Genomic DNA, 22,173 nt, shown 5'->3' with positions numbered 1-22,173 from the left:
TGGGCATAATAGATTCTTACCATTCAAAATTTATGTCAAACATGTGTTTTTCAGGAACGAAAAGGGGACAAGTAGAATTTCCAATTCCATGGAATCTGAACAACCAGTTTAAAAAACATTTAGAAAGGAAAAAAAAAAAAAAAAGAAGAGATTCCAATGCCGTGTTCAGTCACCATCTCTGAAGTAACGGAATCCTGCAGGCTCTTATGGTAGAATTATCATTTGGCCGACCAGAACATGCAGACAAGTTCTTTCAATTCGAAACTTTTTACACGAGCGAAATACAGAATAGCACATAAAAGCACTTATTAACATAACAGAGCTCCCACTTACAAATTATGAACATCACAAAAGATAGTCAAGTCATAAGCTCCATACTATGAGTGGACAAGAAGGGCAATAACTGATTCCTGTTGTCATATAAGAATGATGCATACCCATTATCATCGGTATTGATCTAACAAGCGCTCACAAAATGTAAGTTCTTCTGTTAACATAAAACTCCAAAGACTGAAGAACAAAGCAGATTCGATTAACAAAAATTGTGCAATTGAAGTATTGATCATTTCAAGACATGAGATCAGAGGTAAGCTGTTAAACAGACTTCCAACAGCAAAGCCACTGCAACATTTATGAAGGAATCAAACCTCCAACAATTCTATCCAACTACAAGAATTTGCATTATCAAAAAGGCAATGTAGAGAACATGCTTAATGAAAAAAATAAGTACTCAAGTAATAAAATCAAATGACTAAAAATTAATTATTAATTATACAATAAAAATCTCTGCACAACTGCCAAACCCATTGACTAGTTTTATGAGGGGAGAAAAAAAGAAGAAACTGTCTAAGCTGAAGAACTAATGTATTTTCTTAACTATGATTTGTTCCTATAAAGCCCCCTTATTCCCCAAAGAGTTGACCAGATGCAACTAACTCGACACTATACTGATGAACCCACAAAAACGCAGGGTCCACAAACAAGCTAAATTTGCAGTCAAGGCAAGTATGATATCCTTTGAGAATTCATTCCTGCATGATACAAATTGAGGTGGATTATTGCCCTGGAGACCAATTCCTTTATATGCGGAGGAAGAACTGTTCTGTCTGCACCCTCTAGAACTGTCAACACCCTTGCTTGTTCCAAGGACTCACTGTTGCCGGCATGCAGTGCCAGGTAGCAAAGAAGTGTTAGCCCGCGATGCATTTGTGTAACTTCATTACTCCTTAGCAGTCTCATCAGTGCCGGGATTCCATTGAATTCAATTATCGTCTTAGAATGCTCGATGTGTAGGTAATTATCCGGAGAAGCAAACTTGGTAAGTGCAGCCACTGCCTCATCTGCTACTTCTGTGTTTCTATTACCCATCTGTGTCACTAGAGGTTCAATTACCCGGGTCTCTCTAACAGGAAACGTCCTAGCCAATGAGCCAATGGCCTTCATTGCTGGAATTTGCAATGCCGGGCTGTCCACCTCTTTAATTATCCTCAGCAGCTGTTCCACAACAGCTTTAGCAGGCGGAGAGTTGGTCTTAAACGCTGCACGACGAAGATCAGCATTGGATTCAGCAGCAGCGGTTATCTCCATTATTGTCATCAGGCAATTAAGCTGCAGCTCCCCTTGCTCCATCTCAACAATCTTAGCCAAACAAAGCATCCCTTTGGTCTCGGTTATCTTCCTACTGTTGGTCACGCTCCCTCTGGCAAGCATCCACAACGCCTCAGCGCAACTAACCTTCAGCTGAAGCTTCACAGCAGGATCCTCATTCCCCCTCTCCTTCCTATGGTTCCCTCCCCGGCTACTCCCCTCCATAAACAAATATGAATTCGAGTAGGAACTCGTGAACTTCCACCCTCCCTGACCACCCTTCCCCAACTCTTTATTAATCTGAACAATAGAGTGAATACTCTGCTTCCCCAAATGCCCCAATGGATCATCCACAAAGGTATCAAACGACAGGAGCGTGACGAGCGGCCTAATGGCGTTCTCCCGAGCGAAATCCTCCTGTGCGACAGGGTCATGCTTGGCCATCCTGGCAACCAAATTGGCAGCCAGGGTCTGAACCCTCATGGGGGAGTCACTGAGAATCTGGACAACAGCAGGCACACCATGCTCACTCACAATGACTCTAACCCTATCCAAATCATTAGCCAAATGACACAAAGCATTAGCAGCAGCAATTTGAGCAAGAGGGGAAGTGCCTTCCTTGAAAAGCTTCAACAAAGGAGGCACCCCACATTCCTCAACTATGATCTTTTTGTTCCTATCATTGTCTTGTGCTAAAGAAGCAAGTTCATTCGCAGCCTCAATTCTATCGTTTAATTGACCCATTTGAATGGAAGCGATGAAAGACCATACCCAAGAGAGAATAGGGTCGTTACTGGCGATCGGAGGGAGGGAGACGACAATGCCGCCGCCGCCGTCCAGGATGCTGAGGAGCCACTTCATGTCGCCGCCGGAGGCGTCCAGGTGGGTGAGGACCTTCAGGAAATCGGCGGCGCCGACGATGGAGACGACACGGCGGAGGATGCTGCGGCGCTTGCACTTGCTGACGAGGGCGAGGGCGCGCTCGAGGTTTTTCGCCGTCTCCGCGGCGACGCGGCGGATGGGACGATCGTAGAGGGGCGGCGTGGCGGCGGAGGTGGCGGTGGCGGTGGCGAAGCGAACGAGGGTTCGGAGCATTTGGAGGATGCGATCGACGTGCTTCCCAACCTCGGAGCACTCGAGTTTGAACGAGTCGGACTCGTCCACCGCCGAGCGAACTCGCTCCGCCACCATAATAGGGTACGACAACTCGTCCTCCACTCGCTTCTCCTGCTCCGATGATGCCATCGCCGCTGCGCCGAGAAAAATAATAATAAGAGATTTCTTCGGTGGTATGATATGATGGTGGTGTGTGTTGCTGCGATAGAAACGAGTCAACCGAGTCGACGCTGAGTCTGATAGAATCCAAGTCGGGAAACGGAACGGGCGTTTATGTTATTGTTCATTTGACACTGTTGTTGTTCTGCCACGCATGTTTTTATGTTTTTGTTTTGTCTTAACTCCAAACGTTAGCAGCACACAAGTAACTTCTTCTCTCTTTACTTTAAAAAAAAAAAATTGAAAATTATACAGTCCTTTTTTTCTATATCGGGCTCTAATTACTCTTTTTAATCGTGGATTTGGAAATTATATAGTACTAAATTACTGATTTTATTAATTGAAGTAATTATCTTTAAGTTATTTTTGTTTGTTTTGCTTTGCGTGAAGGACAAATAATAATATGGATTTCGTTGCGAATTGCGAGGAGAGCTTGCAAGAATTGATTAGGTTTAAATTAGTGTAAGAAGAAGGGATTAAGGGATTTGAGTTTGCTAATTAGGATTTAGGGGTTAGGAGTCAAATTGACTCGTACGTAACGTAACCTCTGCTCACAATACTTGTTGTTTATTCTTCTGTCGAGCACTGCACAGTTCATGGCACTCGCTTCCGAGGAGCGTGCTTTTCGACACTTTTTTAACATACTAATTTTACAAAGATTGTATATGATAAGTTATATTGTTAATGTTGATATATAGTATTTTTATAATGTTTTTATTTGTTTAATCACATTATATTATATTATTTATTACAAATTTTTATTATGTAAGGGTTTATAAAAAAATATAAATAAAATTTCTCTTGTAACTAGACAGTTGTATTTTTGTTGCCCAAGTTTGTTAATAATATTTCATCATTAAATTAGTTTTTTAATTTATTATTTAGATTTAATTTAATTTTTAAAATTGATTCAATTTGATTCTTTAGTATTTTTTTTAGTTTAATTTAGTCTTTTAAGTTTTAAAATTGACTATTTTTTTTTGAAAAAATGAATTTTGTATCGGTTTAAAACTATTTAGTAACAATTTTAAATTATCATAAAATGTAATTTCTTATCATTTAAATTGAATGATCAAATTAAATCGATTTAAAAAATTTTAAAAATCAAATCAAATTTTAAAAAATTAAATAATCAAATTGACTTAAAAAATAAATTAGACTGCAAAAATTAAGACGATAAAACACTATTTATTTATTTATTTGTTTTATTAAGGGGTGAGTTAGGTCCATGGAGTTACTAGATGAGGATATTCTACATTTCTAATGATTAACTTGCAAATAAATCTTTTAATATATTTTCCTTGTCATCAAATCTTTTTTATATCTTTCCTTGTCATCATTCTTATTTAGTTATTGTCTTCTTATTTATATCAAATTTAATATTAAATTATCTTATCTCTAAAATCAAGAGATTGAGTAATTATTTGATTATAACTTCATCACTATAAATAAGTGTCTCGAACCTTAAATAACATTTATAAAAGTATATAACATCACCTACTAATAAGATTCTTATATGAACAATAACAAAATTTAAATACACATTTTTATGAAATATAAGTCTTATTTTCATTAATTGAATTAATCTTTGTTAACACAAAAGAATACTTTATTTAAATAATTTTGATCTATTTAAAAATATTAAGACTTAAACTTAATTTATTACTTGTTATAAATTATTTTAGACTCAACTTGTGAATTTCACATAATAGGGATAGGGAGGTTTCTCTATTTTTTTTATATTTTCATATTTATTTATAAATTTTGATAATTTTATAAGTTTTTAGTTTAGAATTTGAATATAATAAAATTATATATTTTACAAAAATTTGTTATAAATAATTAGTCTTTTTGAAAGGCTAATTTGACTTGTTAATCTACTTAAAAATTTATTTTATATTAAAATTTTAGATAGGTATAATTTTTAAATAAGTTAATCTTTCTATAAACTTGTTTTTAAGGTTTAGTATAATTTTTAATCTTTTTATATCAATTAATAGGCAAAGTATAAATAAATAGATTTTTAGCATTTAATTTGAAATATTATAATTCATTTTTTCGATTTTATTCTGTTTATTTTTCTTATTATTATTTTTTAGTTTTACAATGTAATCTAAAAACCTTTATAATTTTAAAATCTAACATAATATAATAAAAAATACATAAATTCATTTACACCCCTGAATATATTATAACCTAAATGTATTAACTATATTACTACATTACGTTATTAAAAATTTAAGTTTAAGGGCCCAACCGGGTTCGAACCGGTGACCTCTTGATCTGCAGTCAAATGCTCTACCACTGAGCTATGGACCCTGACGATGCCTAGTAAGCATTTTTAATTTAATCAAAGGTATGAATATTTCATTTGAAATTGTAACGTCAGACACCTGAGTAAATTTCCTATAATCTGTATTAATGAATGTGACTGAAAAAACAAAAACAAATATTCACACAATTTTTTTAAATATTGATGCAATTAAATTTTTTAACATTTATTGCAATCGATATTATGAAACACATTTTTTGTACAGGTTCTGTGACATTTTGACCTCTGACAATTACTTTATCTTCACAAATGTTATTTCACCAGTTATAAAATTTTATGATTCTCTTTAAACAATGAACTTATTTCCATTTAGTCTTATTCAATCTTACCGTTGTCTTTTTTATTACTATTATTTTTATTCACTTGTTAGACATTTAAATTTGTATTTGGAATTAGAAGGTCCTGTAGAAATTTCCAGACCCTATCAAATGTGCAAATGGACATGTTGAACAATGAACACAGCACACAATTATAGCAACTAGTGCAAGACACCATCATATATGATTGAAGGCCTCGAGTTTGAATCTCCACACATGCACGACACCTCTCAATTCCATTATCCTAGTGAAAAATAAAATTCCAAGTTTGTCTAACTACGACCACAGAAAATAAATTAAAATGGACACATGAACTCTGAAGTTGTATGGTAACTTGAAGCCACATTCCTAACAATATACAAGGAATGTGCACTTTCCTAGCAAGTAATAATACAATAGTCAAGCCCCTCAATCCACGTTTATCAAATAGATAAAGACAAGTCATTCCTTCTCTAATCCAATCCCTCCTTGTTTTCTCTTTCTCCATCCCTTCCTTTTACTACTTCTTATCATTATCAATGTTTTCCTATGTCCTTACAAATATACCATATAAGGGATAATTAAAGATAAGACACCATTCAAATAATAAGTTGCACACTATTTACTACTAAAAAACAGATAGATACTTTAAAAATAAGGTGCGCATAAACTAAGACACATATAACAAAAGTCTTAACTGCTGAATTATAAAAATTTATGATGTGTACAAGTTATATAAAATCAACAAAAGAAACACAAAGTAATCTAATTAGTTCAGTTGATTAAATAATAATGTGAATTATTATAAATTTTTTATACATATTTTTTTATTCATACTGATAAAAAAAATTAATAAAAGAAAATGATCACATTCAAGTAGTGCAACTACTGATACTTGGTTGCAACAAGTAGTGCAACTACTGATACTTGATTGCAACAACAAAACTATAATACAACAATGAGAATGGAAAAGAATAGAACCATTATTCCCTCTCTAGAAGCTCCCAAACCTAATAACATGTCACAACTTAAAAGAATTTTTTTTGTGTTGCGTGTAATTTAACAAAACTTATTTCACTTTCAAAACTTGTAAACGCAGTTATTCAGTTCGGTATTTAAATTAGTGGACAATGATCTCTTCTATTAACTAGATATTAACATTAAAAACAATTTTTAATACAGCACTAAAAATAATACGTGCAAATAATTTATTCAAATTTGTAATATAACTACCATTTTGGTTGAGACAACATTATCGTCAACAAGATAATGTTTGTGACGGCTAACTGATATCTCTATATTAAATTAATGCACCTGCGATGGCCATCGAATCAAATTAAAATATTTTCCATATTAATTTGCTTAACTACTAAATGAGTCTTAAACTACACGTCTGTTCCCTAATTCGACGATCCTTGGAGCAATCATAATCATACCAACTCATGATGGGTAGGAATCTCGAGGATTTTCATATTATGGGCCATCATTTGGATGGTTTGGAATGGTACTAATATTTTGTGGGTCTTTTCTTTCTGTACCCTATAAAAATCAACCTATATCCCTCTTCGATATGGAAAGGTTAATCTGAAATAAAAGTTTTACATTTTGGATTACTTAATCCGAAATTTACAAAGAGTATCTCCTTTCAGTAGAGAAAAATTAAGAATGAAAGTTTTACATTCGGAATTACCTAATCTGTTATTCACAAGGGGTGTAGGTTGAGATGGTTGGGATGCAGAAAGAAAAGGCCTATTATGTGAAGAACTTTGCTATTTTGTATTGACGAAATTATACTAATCCATGTGTTGCATATATAAAGAATGAAGAAATGGATTTTTCATACTACTCAAGGTGTTTGGTTTTGCATTTAAGCATCCAATCTGAGATTCACTCTTTATGAAAAGCTGCATATGTTTGTTTGACAAAAAGTGATTTTCATCCAAATTGAGGTTTATCAAGTTACCCCTTTCTCGTTTGTCTATTATGAACGTAGAAAAGTCATTTCAAACATAAATTAAGTTGTATTAAACTTACTTTTAACTAAATTTAAGTTTATAAAATTAAATTCAACAGAACTCCACTTTTTCAACTATATTCCAAGCACACGCTCAGTATTATCCTTGTGTAAATATATGGAACTGAATTTTACCAGGTGCAAACAGTATATATTACATGGGAACGTATTTTAATCCAACACATTCCACTTTCTGACGAAAAGAACGTCGCATCAATTTAGATTTCAGAGAAACCAATAAAGTACTATCATTTTACAATTACATGACATGCATCACGTAAATAGCTATTCTGTGAACCACAAGAAACTTTGTTATTGAAGATTTTTAATTAATTAAAATGATGCACTCACTTAGGTGATGACAAACATAATCAAATGGTCTCTACTTTTGGTCCTTTTAGAGCAAAGCAACCATCCCATTCTGAATAGGCTTTGCAGACATCCCATTCTCCTTATCATCCAAATCACTTGCACTTGGGGGAAAATCTACAGCTGGGGAGCAATTGAAAAACCCATGTGGCTGCATCATGAATAGCAGAACAAAATTAATTGCAACAGTATGGACAGAAAATTATCCGATGCTACTGAAAAGTGCTCCCAAAGACATGATGTCTAATTCTCAAACATAGCACAGTTTAACAATTTCGAAGATGAACTTCAGTTTTGGATTGGGAGAATTCAAATGAGATTGATAATGAATAACTACATTGCACTCAAAACTTGTTGTGATAGCCCTAAGCATGTTATAGTAGTTTAATATGAATCTCACTCTACTTTTGCACAGAAAGAATGGCAATGAAATAAGATAATTTTGAGAGGAATACCATAAGCGTAAAGCTAATGCGTTCCACAGGCATAACTAGCCAGTCTTCCAATCGGGGAATATGTGTCACACCAAACACGTACCTGGAGTAGTTCTCCATATCAGATAACATGTATAAAGAATGAATTAGAACAACAAAAGCCCAAAGAGTACAATTATCAGTCAATGATGTCTTATAGTGTGTTTGGATTAGATTCATGATGAGAAAATTATTATTTTTCAAGGTGAAGGCAAAGTAACAAATAGTTACTTCTATTTTTTCCTGGTACCACCATGATTTTGAGGAGTAGAATTGATTCTTGGTGTTTTCCAAACACACTATTTATATCAGACAGTCATCGTGAGGATGCCTATAAGATGGGAAAAATTGCCATCCCTTAATGTGTATTGGATGTGCAACATACATAAAGCATGCTTATATACTTAAGAACATGTGCAAATTATATATCAACTCTCATAGAAATAGAAACAAGTGAACTAATCAAAGAACTCTCCAACGCGTGGATTCTGATTAGAGAACTCTCCTCCAGGATGCATTTTGTCGGGAGCATAAGGAGTGACCCAAAGATTGTGCTTCAAGAAAGCTGATCTCCTCAGAAACTTGGCCTCTGAACCAGCCAAGGGTAAACAATTTGAACCAGGTACCTTCCTTGTGTTCCTAACCTAAAACAGGAAGTTCACTTGAGCAAAAATTGTTACAATATGTCAAAGAGTGTTTTCTAACAAGTGAACCATCCCAGCTTTGATAATTTAACTGCAGAACAACTCAATATGCCGGTATCTAGCAGGAAATATGCACATGGAAAACATGAAAACTGAGAAGGTAGAAGAAACAAATGATAAAAAGGCAAACATACATAGGAATTTTACTTATATAGAGAAGAATAAAAACAGCAGCCAAATTTGAAAATTTCACTGACTGTCCCTGCTAGCACAATAAGTATAGTTACAGTAATAGAGGTGGATGGAAATAGTCACCAAGAAAAATTGGAATTTTGCATGTTTCATTTCTTCTTCTTTTTGTTATTTTTCTTATAATATACAAGTGGTAGGAACTTACGATCCAGTGTCGAGCAGATAAAGGGTTACAATCACGCATTGCTTCCAATTCTGATTTAAGCAGTTTTTCCTCTGCATAAAATGCATTGTTGTAAACATTATTCTTTCCTGGCTCTTCAACCTTGGCATCCACCTCGACAACCTGGAGAGGGAAGAGGACTGTTACTACTTTGTCGTATTATTTATGAACACATACTAGCAGTGAATTTTATAGTTTTGATGGAAGTGGAAGACTTTTTTCCACCTTTTTTCAAAAAGGAACCATAGAATGATGGACTATTAAGTTATGAAAGAATTTCGACTAATAAAATTACAGTAAAAGGAAGGGAAGTAAAAAAGAACAAAAACTTCATACAACCATGAGTGGCTATGTCAAAGATCATGTTATTTAGCTAATATGATATTAATTATCAAAAGAGATACTACTATGTACTCTTAATATTAGGTATTATTCAACACACAATTCATTGTGGTGCTTAACCTTCTGTTACAGAATGCAAGCTACATAAACAGTAGATTTTCATGCAATTTTTTTTCTTAAGAATAAAATTTGAGATGGGCGGCAATGTTACACGAGCTAAAAACATTGAAGTATGAGTCAACCAAAACATTCCTTCAGACTTCAGCATTGAAGAATAAAGACATTGCCAAATGAAAAGTATAGTTGCACACTGACCTGATTAAATGCTTCACCGGGCTTGCAATCAACTGCCATGTCCATACAGGTGCATATAATCCAGGTGCAATAGTCGTGCCATATTTTCGACTTTCACCTGGTTGCAATGCTCCTAAACTGAGAATTCCCGTGAGCTTGACCTCAGCTTCTATTTTTCCATCCTGAAAGAATGAGAAAGCAAATACTCAATTAGTGATTTAACCAATTAATATGCTTATGTTTGAACATTGAAATCCACCACAAAGCCAATATGAATGCCTGGATAGAAGTAGGATAAACAATACAGAATAGATTTCATAATCATGCAGTTAAGATAAAATCATTTAGTTACTTTGTGTTACTTTAATGGTATGTATTACTTTCTTTTGTTGATAAAATCATATAGTATTGTTTGATTGCTAGGAGTCATAATACCACCAACATTGTTTTTAGTAAGAATTTGATATTGGATAACATTTTTTTCATCCTCCTTACTCGCATTTAATTGATTAATATCCCTCAACAACATCACAGACACTCCAACCTTCAAATTCAGTTTTATGAGGAGAAAATCCAAAACAATTAATATCATTTAGATAAAATTATAAATTTGGTCCTCAGTTTATCTCTAATTTTGGATTTGGTTCCCCAGTAAATTAATTCACAAATTTTGTCCTCCTATTTTCTAAAATCATGCAATGTTAGCCCCTAGGTCACGGTTGGACGTTAACCGTTAGCAAGTGATGTTGACTGTCACGTGTCACGTTTTTATTGGATGACGACTGTCACATATTATGTTATGATTGGTCAATGAAAACAACAATGCATTTCATCTTTCATGGAGTTGGCATTCAATCAGAACATGACACGTGGCACTCGTCATCCAATAAGAACGTCAACATCACTTGTTAACGGTCAACGTCCAATTGTAGCCTAGGAGATTAACATTACATGATTTTAGAAAAATAAAATTTGTGAATTAATTTACTGGGAGACCAAATCTAAAGTTGGAGACAAAATGAGAATACAATTTTGCCTATCATTTAAGATCTCTAATGAAAAAGTCTTTAACTCACATTTGATATTTATTTTTTCAACACCAATTGATTCAAAACTCAAATGTGTTTTCCTCTCCTACAATTTTATTTATCATGTAGTTGTTAATTTACTTGTGTTACAACTTACAACATCCAATGTAGGACACAAGGTGCTTCTTTCCATGAAATATTTAGGATTATTCAAAGTTTGTAACGCATTAGAATATGCAAAGTCAGTTAATTCATCCAAAGCATTTTTTGAATTTTTAATCAACATATCTTGAGGTATTTCAATTTCACACTCTCCTTCAATGCTATCCTCGGCAAGGATCCATCTCCTATTTACAATATCTATTCACTAAATTGTTTCAATTCAGCATGGTTAGATTGACTTCAGGATGAATTAAGTCTCGTGTTTTTTGAAAGCCTCAACAATTGAAAGGAAAAAAAAAAAACCACAAACATGAAGAATATTAATGGATGCATTAGTATCTTGCCTTGATCTCCTAGAAATAACATATCTCCCAAAATAACTACCTTTCCATCTAAAGGTAATTCATAATTGAAATTGCTAGCAAATCTTGAGATATTTTCCAAGCATCTATCCGATGCTTCAAAACTTTTGGTTAAAGTTGTTTCCAGGGAAAACATTCAAATGATTGTGAAAATATAAAATTGGTTGAGAAATAAGTACTTAAAAAATGTTGACAGTTATTTTAGTGATAATCCGTTTTTTTGTGTTATGTGAATTATTTTATTAATAATGACGAACAAAAATTAACGAATAAATATATTTATTGTATTTTTTACACTTTTGAGACTAAATCTTATATTTTTATGTAGTTGTCAATTAATTACACATTTAAAAACAAAATTAACTATTATTTATCTTTAAAGTTTTTTTAGATGGACACTTATGACGATTAAAACCGTCAATAATTTTTTTATTTTTTATTTTAATAAGTAAGAACAATTATGAAAGACTCCTCAATGCACTGTTATTCACAAAACCTAACCTAATCCTAGTCCAATCCCTAAATTTGAAACCCTCCCACCCCAATCCCACATCTCCCGAGTCTCCTCCTTCCCAAATCCTTCAACCTCACTTTTAAAACCACTCAAATCTTGGTTCCAAAGTCAGATCTCCCTCTAGTTTGAGGTGGATTGGGTAACAACGTCAGTGTCCGCCGCACGTGCCGGCGAGGAAAGTTGTGACCTTGCTCAAGATTTTTTGCTCCATGTGAGGGTGGTTCATGAGGAGCCATAAGAACAAGGTGAGGGCCACCCATGAGGTGTCTCCTACTATCATAATCAATAGGTGATATAATGAATAGTAAAATATATAATATTTGTTATAAAAAATTTAAAAAGGAAAAAAACACTTTATGACAATTTTACAATCATAATTGTTAGAAAAAGTCAAGGAAAAAAAAAAGTAATTACTGGTGATTTTTAACAGTCATAATTTTTCAAACAAATTTACTTATATTTAACTAAAACCGGTCACATATTGTTTCTAACGTCTGAAGTACTGATAGTTAATCCTAACTATCGAAAACAGAAATTGTGACAATTTTTAACCGAAAAAAAAACTTATTTAGCTGTCACAAATCATTTATTTTTTGTAGTGAATCAAGATATTAAATAAGGACATTTTAGTCCAAACTTAATAATCTTTAATTCCATTAAATTTTTCTTAATTCATGTGGAATAATATTAAACATCAAAAGATATGAAATATATATATAATTCGCGCACAAGATCGACTATGAAAAAACATGAAAATATAATTAACATCAATATACTTCTTTATACATTTTACTAACATATTATTTTCTTTATGTTTTTCTTATACATCTATATGATCACTCCCCCACACACTTTTCTCTTTTACATGATCTCTTTCTATTAAATAAAATTAAAATGTTGATAAGCCAGGTCATATATATAAATTAACCTGGTCTGTAACACTTGCTGTTGAGCCTATCAAAAAACTCTGCTCTGTCATTTCACTCCAACTCTCTCTCTCTCTGCAATATGAAACACTCAGATGGCAACTCCTCCACACAGCCACTTCTCACGGCCAGGGCCGACGAACCCCATCAAATCCACCCTCACCCAGCAGAAACAACCGCAGTTTTTAGCGCCGGCACCCCTGACATAGCTCCGATCACCGGCGCCGGCGACTTCTATAGGGAATTCATGGTGGAGTCAAAGAAGCTCTGGTACCTCGCCGGCCCCGCCATCTTCTCCTTCGTCTCAAAGTACTCCCTCGGCGCCTTCACTCAAATCTTTGCCGGCCACGTCGGCACCATTGACCTCGCCGCCGTCTCCGTTGAAAACTCCCTCATCGCCGGCTTCTCCTACGGCATAATGGTAAAATCCTTCTCTCCATAATCACATAACTACGGTTCATGATTGATGAAAGAGGCTACATCATATACACACCCTGATACACATGAATACTAATAGTATCCGTGTCTAGCTAGCAGCATTTTATAATTCTACATTTTTATTTTTTAACAGTACATATTAAAATACTATGATACACATGAATACTTCTATAGTTTTTATTTTAATTTTACACGATATTTTTTATCTTTTCTTAACACTTACAGATGCAAAGTGTTTGTTGAGTAGTATAGGCCAACAATTACATGGTACAATGTGTTTATTAACGATACAGTATTTTCTTACAAAAATCATCTTTCTATTTTCTGAATATATATATATATATATATATATATATATATATATATATATATATATATATATATATATATATATATATATATTAAAATAAACAGTATCTTAGTTTTGGCTTTCTTTTATCATGACCAAAAATATTCCGTATCTTAGTTGTTTCACTGGCTGGCATAGTGGACCTAGTACTACTCCTTGTAGGTAGTATCATTAATTACTTGTTTCATCACTAGATGTAATAATGCAGTTTTGATTAGTCAAATAAAAAAAAATACATAAAAAAATATAGATCAGTTAATTAAAGAACACAAAACATATGGGGTGTTTGGTTTTATTATTTTGTGTTTTTATTTTCATTGGGAGTAAAAAATATGATAGAAATGTGTTTTTAAAATATTTTCTCAAACGAACTAAAAATTGAAAACAATAAAATCTCGTTTTTAGTTAAAATCAGGAACCTCATTTTGGATTAAATAAAAATACGATGATAAAAAATGTAATTTTAAACAAATCTAAAAATACATTTTTTTTAAAACACAATTTACAGCATTTTTATTTCTTGAAAGCAAAAAATAAAAAGTCAAACTAAACATATTTTCAAAATTCTAATCTTTTGATAATCAAAATAATTTTCAGAAAATAAAAACAAAAAATAAAAATAAAAAATAAAAATGCAAACTGAACACATCCTAAATTATCATAAATATATTTTGATGTTTATTTTGGATAAAAAAAAATGTGATTCCGAGCAGCTAGGGATGGGAAGCGCGTTGGAAACGCTGTGCGGACAAGCGGTGGGGGCAGGGAAGCTGGACATGCTGGGAGTGTACATGCAACGATCATGGGTGTTACTCCTCAGCACGGCCTGTGTACTGTGCCCTTTGTACATCTTCGCGGGACAAGTTCTGAAGTTGATAGGGCAAGACACCGAAATTTCGGAGGCTGCGGGGACCTTCGCCATTTGGATGATTCCGCAGCTGTTCGCTTACGCGCTGAATTTTCCGGTGGCGAAGTTCCTGCAGGCGCAGAGCAAGGTGATGGTGATCGCGGCGATAGCCGGGATGGCCATGGTGCTGCACCCGGTGCTGAGCTGGCTGCTCATGGTGAAGCTGGAGTGGGGGCTCGTGGGCGCCGCCGTCGTGCTCAACGGATCGTGGTGGTTCGTGGTGGTGGCCCAGTTGGTTTATGTTTTCGGAGGGTGGTGCTGGCCGGCGTGGAACGGGTTCTCGTGGGAAGCGTTTCGGAGTCTTTGGGGGTTCTTTCGCCTCTCTCTTGCTTCTGCTGTTATGCTCTGGTGAGTGCTTGCAAAACACATCCACGTACGTGTTTTTTTTTTTTTTATCATTCTCATCATCTCTTTAAAATATGTAACATTAATTTCATAATTACAAATTTAATGAATATATGAAATAAGAGGATGAATTAAGAAAATAAATGAGTAATTAATTCTTTTTAAGTTATTTTTCATTCTTATTTTTATATTTTTAACATTTAATATTTATAATGAGTAATTAATTTTGATTATTAGATTTTAAGAAAATAAATAATAAAAATAGAAATAATTTTCTTAAAATTACTTTTGAAATAACTTAATTTCTTCCCATGAAATAGTAAATTAATATTCCAATAGTGACTCAGTTAACTACAAATGTTTAGTTTGTAAGAAAAAAATTTAGTGATAAACGTTAAATGTTATTAAACTTGAAATGATGATTATTAGTCATTATAATCCGTCTAAAAGAATAAAAATTATAAAAATATTTTATTTTATTTACCAAAATAAATAAATAAATAATAGAATAGAAATATTAAAAAATGATAAGTATTAATGTTGAGAGCAATGTTTAAAATAGAGTGTTCAACAATGGTGTACTATTTTGACTACTAGTTTAGATTGTAGTAGTATGTGCACCACTTGTTGCACTTAAAAACAACAAGTGCAGGGAATCTGGTCTGATACCTGCGAACATATTTTCATTTTATTATTAAAAATTTAACTAAAATATATGAGATAATAAAATGACATGATTTAATTAATAGGAAACAAGAAATATAAAAAATAATAAGTGTTTAATAATGAGATGTTTAAAATAGATAATTGCCCATGGCTAGTTGCTCTTTTACCTACTAGATTATATATTGTAGAAAGTAGAATGTACAGCACTTGCTTTAAAATAAACAAGTGCAGGGAATCTGGTCTAATACTTTTTAAAGCAAGTGCAGGGAATCTGGTGATTCTGGTCTGATACATGTACACATATTTTGTTTTTTCATTCAACAAAAAAAGAAGCATTCCTACTATGATACTAGTATATTGTTACCACAGCCGTTTCCAAAAAAAAAAAAAAATTATTGTTACCACATAAGGTATTATTTATGTTATGTTATATTGGGAAATAAAACAAAAACTTTTGGATCTTTGAAGACTGAAGTTACAACCAACAAAAGCCAAGTGGTGTGGACGTGAAAGCTACAGAACAGAGAAAAGATAATTATATTATCTTTTAAGTTTTTTTATCATAGCATTTATACTACTTTTTAGTTTTTTTCTCATTAAATAATGAATGAGAATATTATTTTTTAGTTTTCTTAAAAAAAAAAAAATTAAAAGTAAAAGTGTGTGATAAGAAGAGACATGAAAAGTTATAAACATTTGCGTATTGATATTTCAGTATATTTAAAACAACATTATGTAAGAGAAAGATTAAAAAAAGGAAAAAGTGTGATATAAGATAAATAATGTGATGGAAAATGGTAAAGACTAAAAATAATTATAAAGTATTATAAGAATTTGTTATATATGTATTATTATTTTAAATATTAATTTCTTCCTCAATTTTTCTATTAAAATAAGAATAGTATAATTTCTTATTTGAAGAAGATCATAATTTATTGTAATAAAGAGATCGATTTGTTATCTTCTTTGTTATCAATAGATTTTTAATTATTAATTTGTGTAATTTAAATCTTTTATGAAACAAATCACATGCAAAACAATTATCAAAAGCTTTTAATGGGTTTTATATGGTTAATAATGCTGTATATATGTGTAATGAACCAATTATACACAAAGTAAATTTACTTTATTTCTTATTGAGAATTTTCTTTTATTTTTAAAAGAATGAAAGTATATATAGACTGTATAGTCTTTGTAACTCTGATAACATATTATATGTCAACTACTTAACAAATTAATTTAAGTTATTAAATAAGTGTGAGAAGGTACATAAAATATCTAATATCAGTTATTGAACCAAAAATTAAACAATACTATAAACATAACTAAAGTACGTGTGTGATGCAATATAAAATTAAATCAATGTTAGGTAAGAACATCCTATTTGACTAGTATTCCTGTTTCATGTTCGATGGATATCCATTTTTTTAATCTTAAAAGACTGGAATATTTAATTTTATGTAAGAAAGTTATGTATATTTTCTCTGATGCATCATGTGCGCAGCTTGGAAACATGGTACTTTATGGCTTTAATTTTGTTCGCTGGATACCTCAAGAATGCACAAGTCTCCGTAGACGCCTTCTCTATCTGGTGAGTGAGTAATAACAAGTTGTGTTTTCTTAAGTTCTTGAAGAACATGCGATAGAGTATATTTATTTCCATTTGTCAAGAAAAAAAAACACCCTAAAAAACTAATGATCTAGATTTTGATAAATTTTAAGAATTAATAAAAGAAATAAAGTGATAGGATTTGTTTGCTAATTCAAGAGTTAATTAAAGAGCATAAAACATTTTTCTTGTTATAGATAATTCAGCCTGCAACTATACAAGCTTATATTTCTCAGACAAAATTATTAGTGGCAGATCCACTAACCAGAAATGTCCAAAGAAAATAACTCTTTTTGTATAACTGGGGTTGGGTATTTATTATTTTATTTTGTGTCTTTCACCATTTGTTTTATTCACATTATTGCTGACTTTGTAGCTTTTGTTATAATGTTATTCTCTTTTGTTCTCACTTAGCTTATGCTATTCATCATTTGTTTTTGTTTTTCTTAGCAACAATCATATTTTTATTTTTTACTTGGCAGCATGAATATATTAGGCTGGACCATCATGGTATCTTTTGGGATGAACGCTGCCACAAGGTTTGCTTCCGTATTACCTACTTTATGCTAATGAGAAATTAATTGTATATTAAAAGACTTAAATATGTTTTGATCTATGATAAAGACTGAATTTTTATTTTGGGCTCCCATACTTTTTTTAATATTTTGTCCCTAATAGTTTTTTATTTATTTATGGTCCTCAAATTTGTTTAAGTAGCGCTTTGAAAATTTATATATATACGGCTTAGGGAAAACGAAACAAAATAAAAATATTATTAGGAATCAAAAAGTTAAAAAAATTATTAGGTACCAAAGAAAAAATGATCATTTATCAAGAATTAAAAATATATTTAAGACAGATTAAAATTAAAGATACATTAACAAAAACTCTAAAACACTTAATATTTTTTTTCATTGATTTAAATTTATCGGAAATATTGCAAAATTTTGAGTTTTACTTATTTAACTAATCTTATTAACACTTTTATAATTTTTAATATTAGAGTGTATTTGAAATAATATATTAAAAAGTCTCTTCTTAATACTCCTCTTAAATTTATACAACATTTTATATAGAAAATATGGATAAAAATAAAAGAAGATGTGTAATAAAATAGATGACGTCATTAAGAGAGAATAAAAGACAATACAATAGAAAATGTTGTAAAATCTGTATGAGTAATTTATTCAAGATATATTTATTAATCTATATTGATAAAATCATGATATACAAATTTTAAAAAATAAATAAAAGGATTGTACTATCATGATAAAGACTATTGTTTTTTTATGTAAAGTTTGGATGAAATTTCAGTGTGAGAATATCGAATGAACTAGGGGCACGCCACCCAAGAACAGCATTATTTTCCCTAGTGGTTGCCGTGATTACTTCGGTTTTGATCGGAGTTTTACTCGCTATTGTTTTGATGATCTCGCGGAATGAGTACCCTTCCCTGTTTTCAAACGACACAGAAGTGCAAGATCTAGTTAAGGACCTCACACCATTTTTGTGCTTCTGCATTGTCATTAATAATGTTCAGCCTGTTCTCTCAGGTAACAAAATTAATTAAGGTTCTTAATTATTTCATATATTCTTTCAAGTTACTCAGTCATTTTTCTTTGATATGAGAGTCTAGCTTAATTGTTTGAGTATAACTTGTGAATTATTATAAATCTTTCTATATTTACCTTTTATTACCAAGAATAAAAAAATATCATTTTTCTTTTAATTATCAATTAATTTTATGTATGACATTTTTAAATTTTAATTTTGTGCAGGAGTTGCCATTGGGGCGGGATGGCAGGCTCTTGTTGCCTATGTAAACATTGCATGCTACTACCTTTTTGGAATTCCTGTGGGTCTTGTATTGGGTTACAAGCTTGACTGGGGAGTCAAGGTATGCCATTCTCAATTCTCTCCTTTATTTATAAGGATACTAATTAGAATGAATTATATCTTCCAACAAATTTTAGTGAAGGAGAAATCAAGACCAATCTTAATACTTGTGGTGCCCACCAACAACACTGTATCAGAATCTTTCCTATCATTATGAGCAAGATTTGCTTCATCATTCAATCTTTCCTTTCCTCCTTTGTTACTTCTACATTCATCTTCAAAGTGCCTCCACTTGTTAAAGTTGTAGCACTAAATCTTCCTCTTATCAAACTTCTTTTTCCAACTCTTATTTTTCTAGATTGGCCACCATTTGTTTTATTTGAGAATTTTCCTTCATCATGATCGTACTAATCTTGACCATTTGTTGATTCACTGCTCCTTCCCCCTTTCCATTTGCTTTTTCCTTTCTTGTTCCATTCACCTGCACCTTTATTCTTGAAATTGTTGAGCCTGCAGAGCTTGTTCTTGAGTCTTTTCATCATCTCCTCTCATTGATTCTCTGCACATCTTCTTCAAGAGAGTTTTGCAGCTCCTCCACCTTCATTAAATTAAGATCTTTTTATTCTTCAATTGCCACTACAACATGATCAAACCGAGGTGTCGAGGTTCTTAGCACCTTGCCAACAACTTGTTGATCTGTCAACTCTTCTTTGTAGGCCTTCATGGCATTGACAAGCATTTGAACTTGGCTGAAGTAGTTAGCAATGGACTCATGATCAGACATAAACAATAATTCATATTGCCTTCGAATAATTTGTAGCTTCACCTTATTTGTCTTGCCAACCCCTCCATATGTTTTATTCAGAATATCCTAGGCTTTTTTTGCTATAGTAGCTTTGGAAAATTTTCAAAAGATTGCAATATCAACACACTGATGCAGAATATTCCAACTCATTATACAACAAACACTAATTGACTAGATGACACACCTACAATCAGAAAAACAAATTATTATTATTCTTGAGAACAGACGAGCTAATTACTTAACGACACACCTACAATCAGACTGTAAAATTATTATTATTTTAAAATGGCTAAATATAAAGGTCAAGTAAAACCTAACATGTTCTTCAAATTCAAAAGGCAGTACACAGTTCTTTAATATTGTTGATAATTGTTTGTTTTCAGGGAATCTGGTTAGGAATGATATCAGGGACTATCCTCCAAACATGTGTTCTTTTGGTGCTGATTTACAAAACTAATTGGAACGAAGAGGTAAGATATTATTATTCAGTATTCTCTCATGTATATCAACAAATTGCAAGTTCAAGACAATGTTAATTTGCTTTCAAGCATATATATAATTAATTATGAAGTGGTGACTAACACAAAATTAAATCGCAGGCCTCCCTTGCCGAAGATAGGATACGGACTTGGGGTGGACATAAAAAAGCGACTGTGAATGACACAGAAAACACACAAGAAACATGAAATTGCAGTAGGAGAATTGGTACGATATGAAGTATGATACTTGAATTGTTGACAGAAAAGCTTTAGTTGCTTTAGAATATTCTATAAAAAATTGTTGCAAGGCCATTATTCAACTTCTTATTTATTTTAGAAAACACAGAAGAAGGGAACATGAAATAGTAGGAGAATTTCTTTTTGGTTAATAAATCGCAGAAAAAGAAATGCATGGTACCATACAACATCACGACGTACTATATTTGAATTGAGGACAGACGAGCTTTAATTGCTACAAAGCCATTTTTTTAATGATTTTATTTAGAAATTAATACGCACAACCTATTTTTCGTGGATAATAATAGACCCATATAGGTTTGGCAAATCAACTTAATTTCACTAAGAAAAATATTTAATTTGTGCTAAAAAAAATTTTTTTTCTATCAATTTAAACTATTGGTGGGGTGCATCACAGCGAAACACTGAACAGCACCAAGACACCAAAATTCATTAAAGAATAAAAAGGGGATTACAAAAGAAGGAAACATAGACAAATCCCAACTGAAAAGCTAGGAGAATCTATAGTTTAGAAGAGTAATCCAATTTCTAAGGTACTCATTCCTTGCAAAATTAGGAACAGAGTTCCACGAAAAAAAAAAAGGAGTTGAGGTCCAAAGGAAAAAGCTCCAAAGTTAGCAAGCCTATCTTCACAAAAGTTTTCTTTCTTATAGATGTGAGGAAAAAACAAAGTTATATCTTTACAAAAAAAAGGCAATTCTTCCATTTTCTTTGCAGGCACCAGGGAATTTATTAAACCTAAGTGCATTCCTGCAGTTCCAGATAGCCCAGAAGGAGTTTATGATCAAAGAGCTAACCGCATCTTTAGCCTGCCCACTCTAAAAATTTCATTTTTTAAAAATTCCAATTACGATTCTTTTAGAAATTGTACAAGTGATGTTTCAAAAGTTGAATTAAAGACTCAAAAGACAATAGTTATTGATCATTACTCAGGCCTTGGAATTCAACAAAACAGATCTTGGGAAGGATCTTGGAGCACCTTTACTTCATAAAAGAGTGGATAGAGTAACTTTTCAATGTATTTTTTTATTAACAAATGTTAATTGTTAGTTTTTGTTAGACTATATTCTTGGCAAGTTAGAAACCTCTCTATAATGGGTCGGTTGACTAGCTATCCTTCAAGCTCTTCCCTCATGCATCATGCAATCTATTTGGATTCGTACTAGTATTTGCGAAGCTCTTGATAAAAATTGCAGACAACTTATTTGGGGTGATACCAATGACAGAAAAAATTCCGCACTGTAGCTTGGGGCGAATTTGCCAACCTAAAATTTCCAGGGCTTTTGGGGGTTGAAGATGAGTTGAGAAATGAATTCCTCTTATATGATTAAAGCTGGGGAGAATTATGTACGAGGAACGATCAACCTTGGGTGCAGATTGCCTTTAGTAAATATAAATGTGGGCATGACACAAATCCTTATGTTAGAGAATGTAAAAGTGGCTTGAAC

The 22,173-nt window shown here is 32.4% G+C and overlaps 2 protein-coding genes and 1 non-coding gene across 3 annotated transcripts; 1 reads left to right on the top strand and 2 right to left on the bottom strand.

The window, feature by feature from the left end:
* Positions 1 to 735: 735 nt before the first annotated feature.
* Positions 736 to 3,056, bottom strand: LOC100779659 (uncharacterized). Its single transcript, XM_003517475.5, has one exon. It carries the CDS (start codon positions 2,830 to 2,832, stop codon positions 997 to 999), a length of 1,836 nt encoding a protein of 611 aa, XP_003517523.1. The 5' UTR covers positions 2,833 to 3,056; the 3' UTR covers positions 736 to 996.
* A 2,053-nt stretch (positions 3,057 to 5,109) lies between these two features.
* TRNAC-GCA (transfer RNA cysteine (anticodon GCA)) lies at positions 5,110 to 5,181 on the bottom strand. Its single transcript has one exon. It is a non-coding gene; the product is annotated as a tRNA-Cys (tRNA).
* Positions 5,182 to 13,039: 7,858 nt separating this feature from the next.
* On the top strand, positions 13,040 to 20,890 carry LOC100797729 (protein DETOXIFICATION 29). Its single transcript, XM_003517664.5, has 8 exons — positions 13,040 to 13,454; positions 14,534 to 15,075; positions 17,243 to 17,329; positions 17,830 to 17,886; positions 18,662 to 18,900; positions 19,126 to 19,244; positions 20,372 to 20,458; positions 20,588 to 20,890. Exons 1-8 carry the CDS (start codon positions 13,116 to 13,118, stop codon positions 20,672 to 20,674), a joined length of 1,557 nt encoding a protein of 518 aa, XP_003517712.1. The 5' UTR covers positions 13,040 to 13,115; the 3' UTR covers positions 20,675 to 20,890.
* Positions 20,891 to 22,173: the final 1,283 nt, after the last annotated feature.

Source organism: Glycine max, chromosome 1 (assembly GCF_000004515.6).
Source record: "Glycine max cultivar Williams 82 chromosome 1, Glycine_max_v4.0, whole genome shotgun sequence".
In the NCBI taxonomy this organism is placed as follows: Eukaryota; Viridiplantae; Streptophyta; class Magnoliopsida; order Fabales; family Fabaceae; genus Glycine; species Glycine max.
Note: the sequence above shows the minus strand (reverse complement) of the source record. Positions and strands in the feature narration are given on the sequence as shown.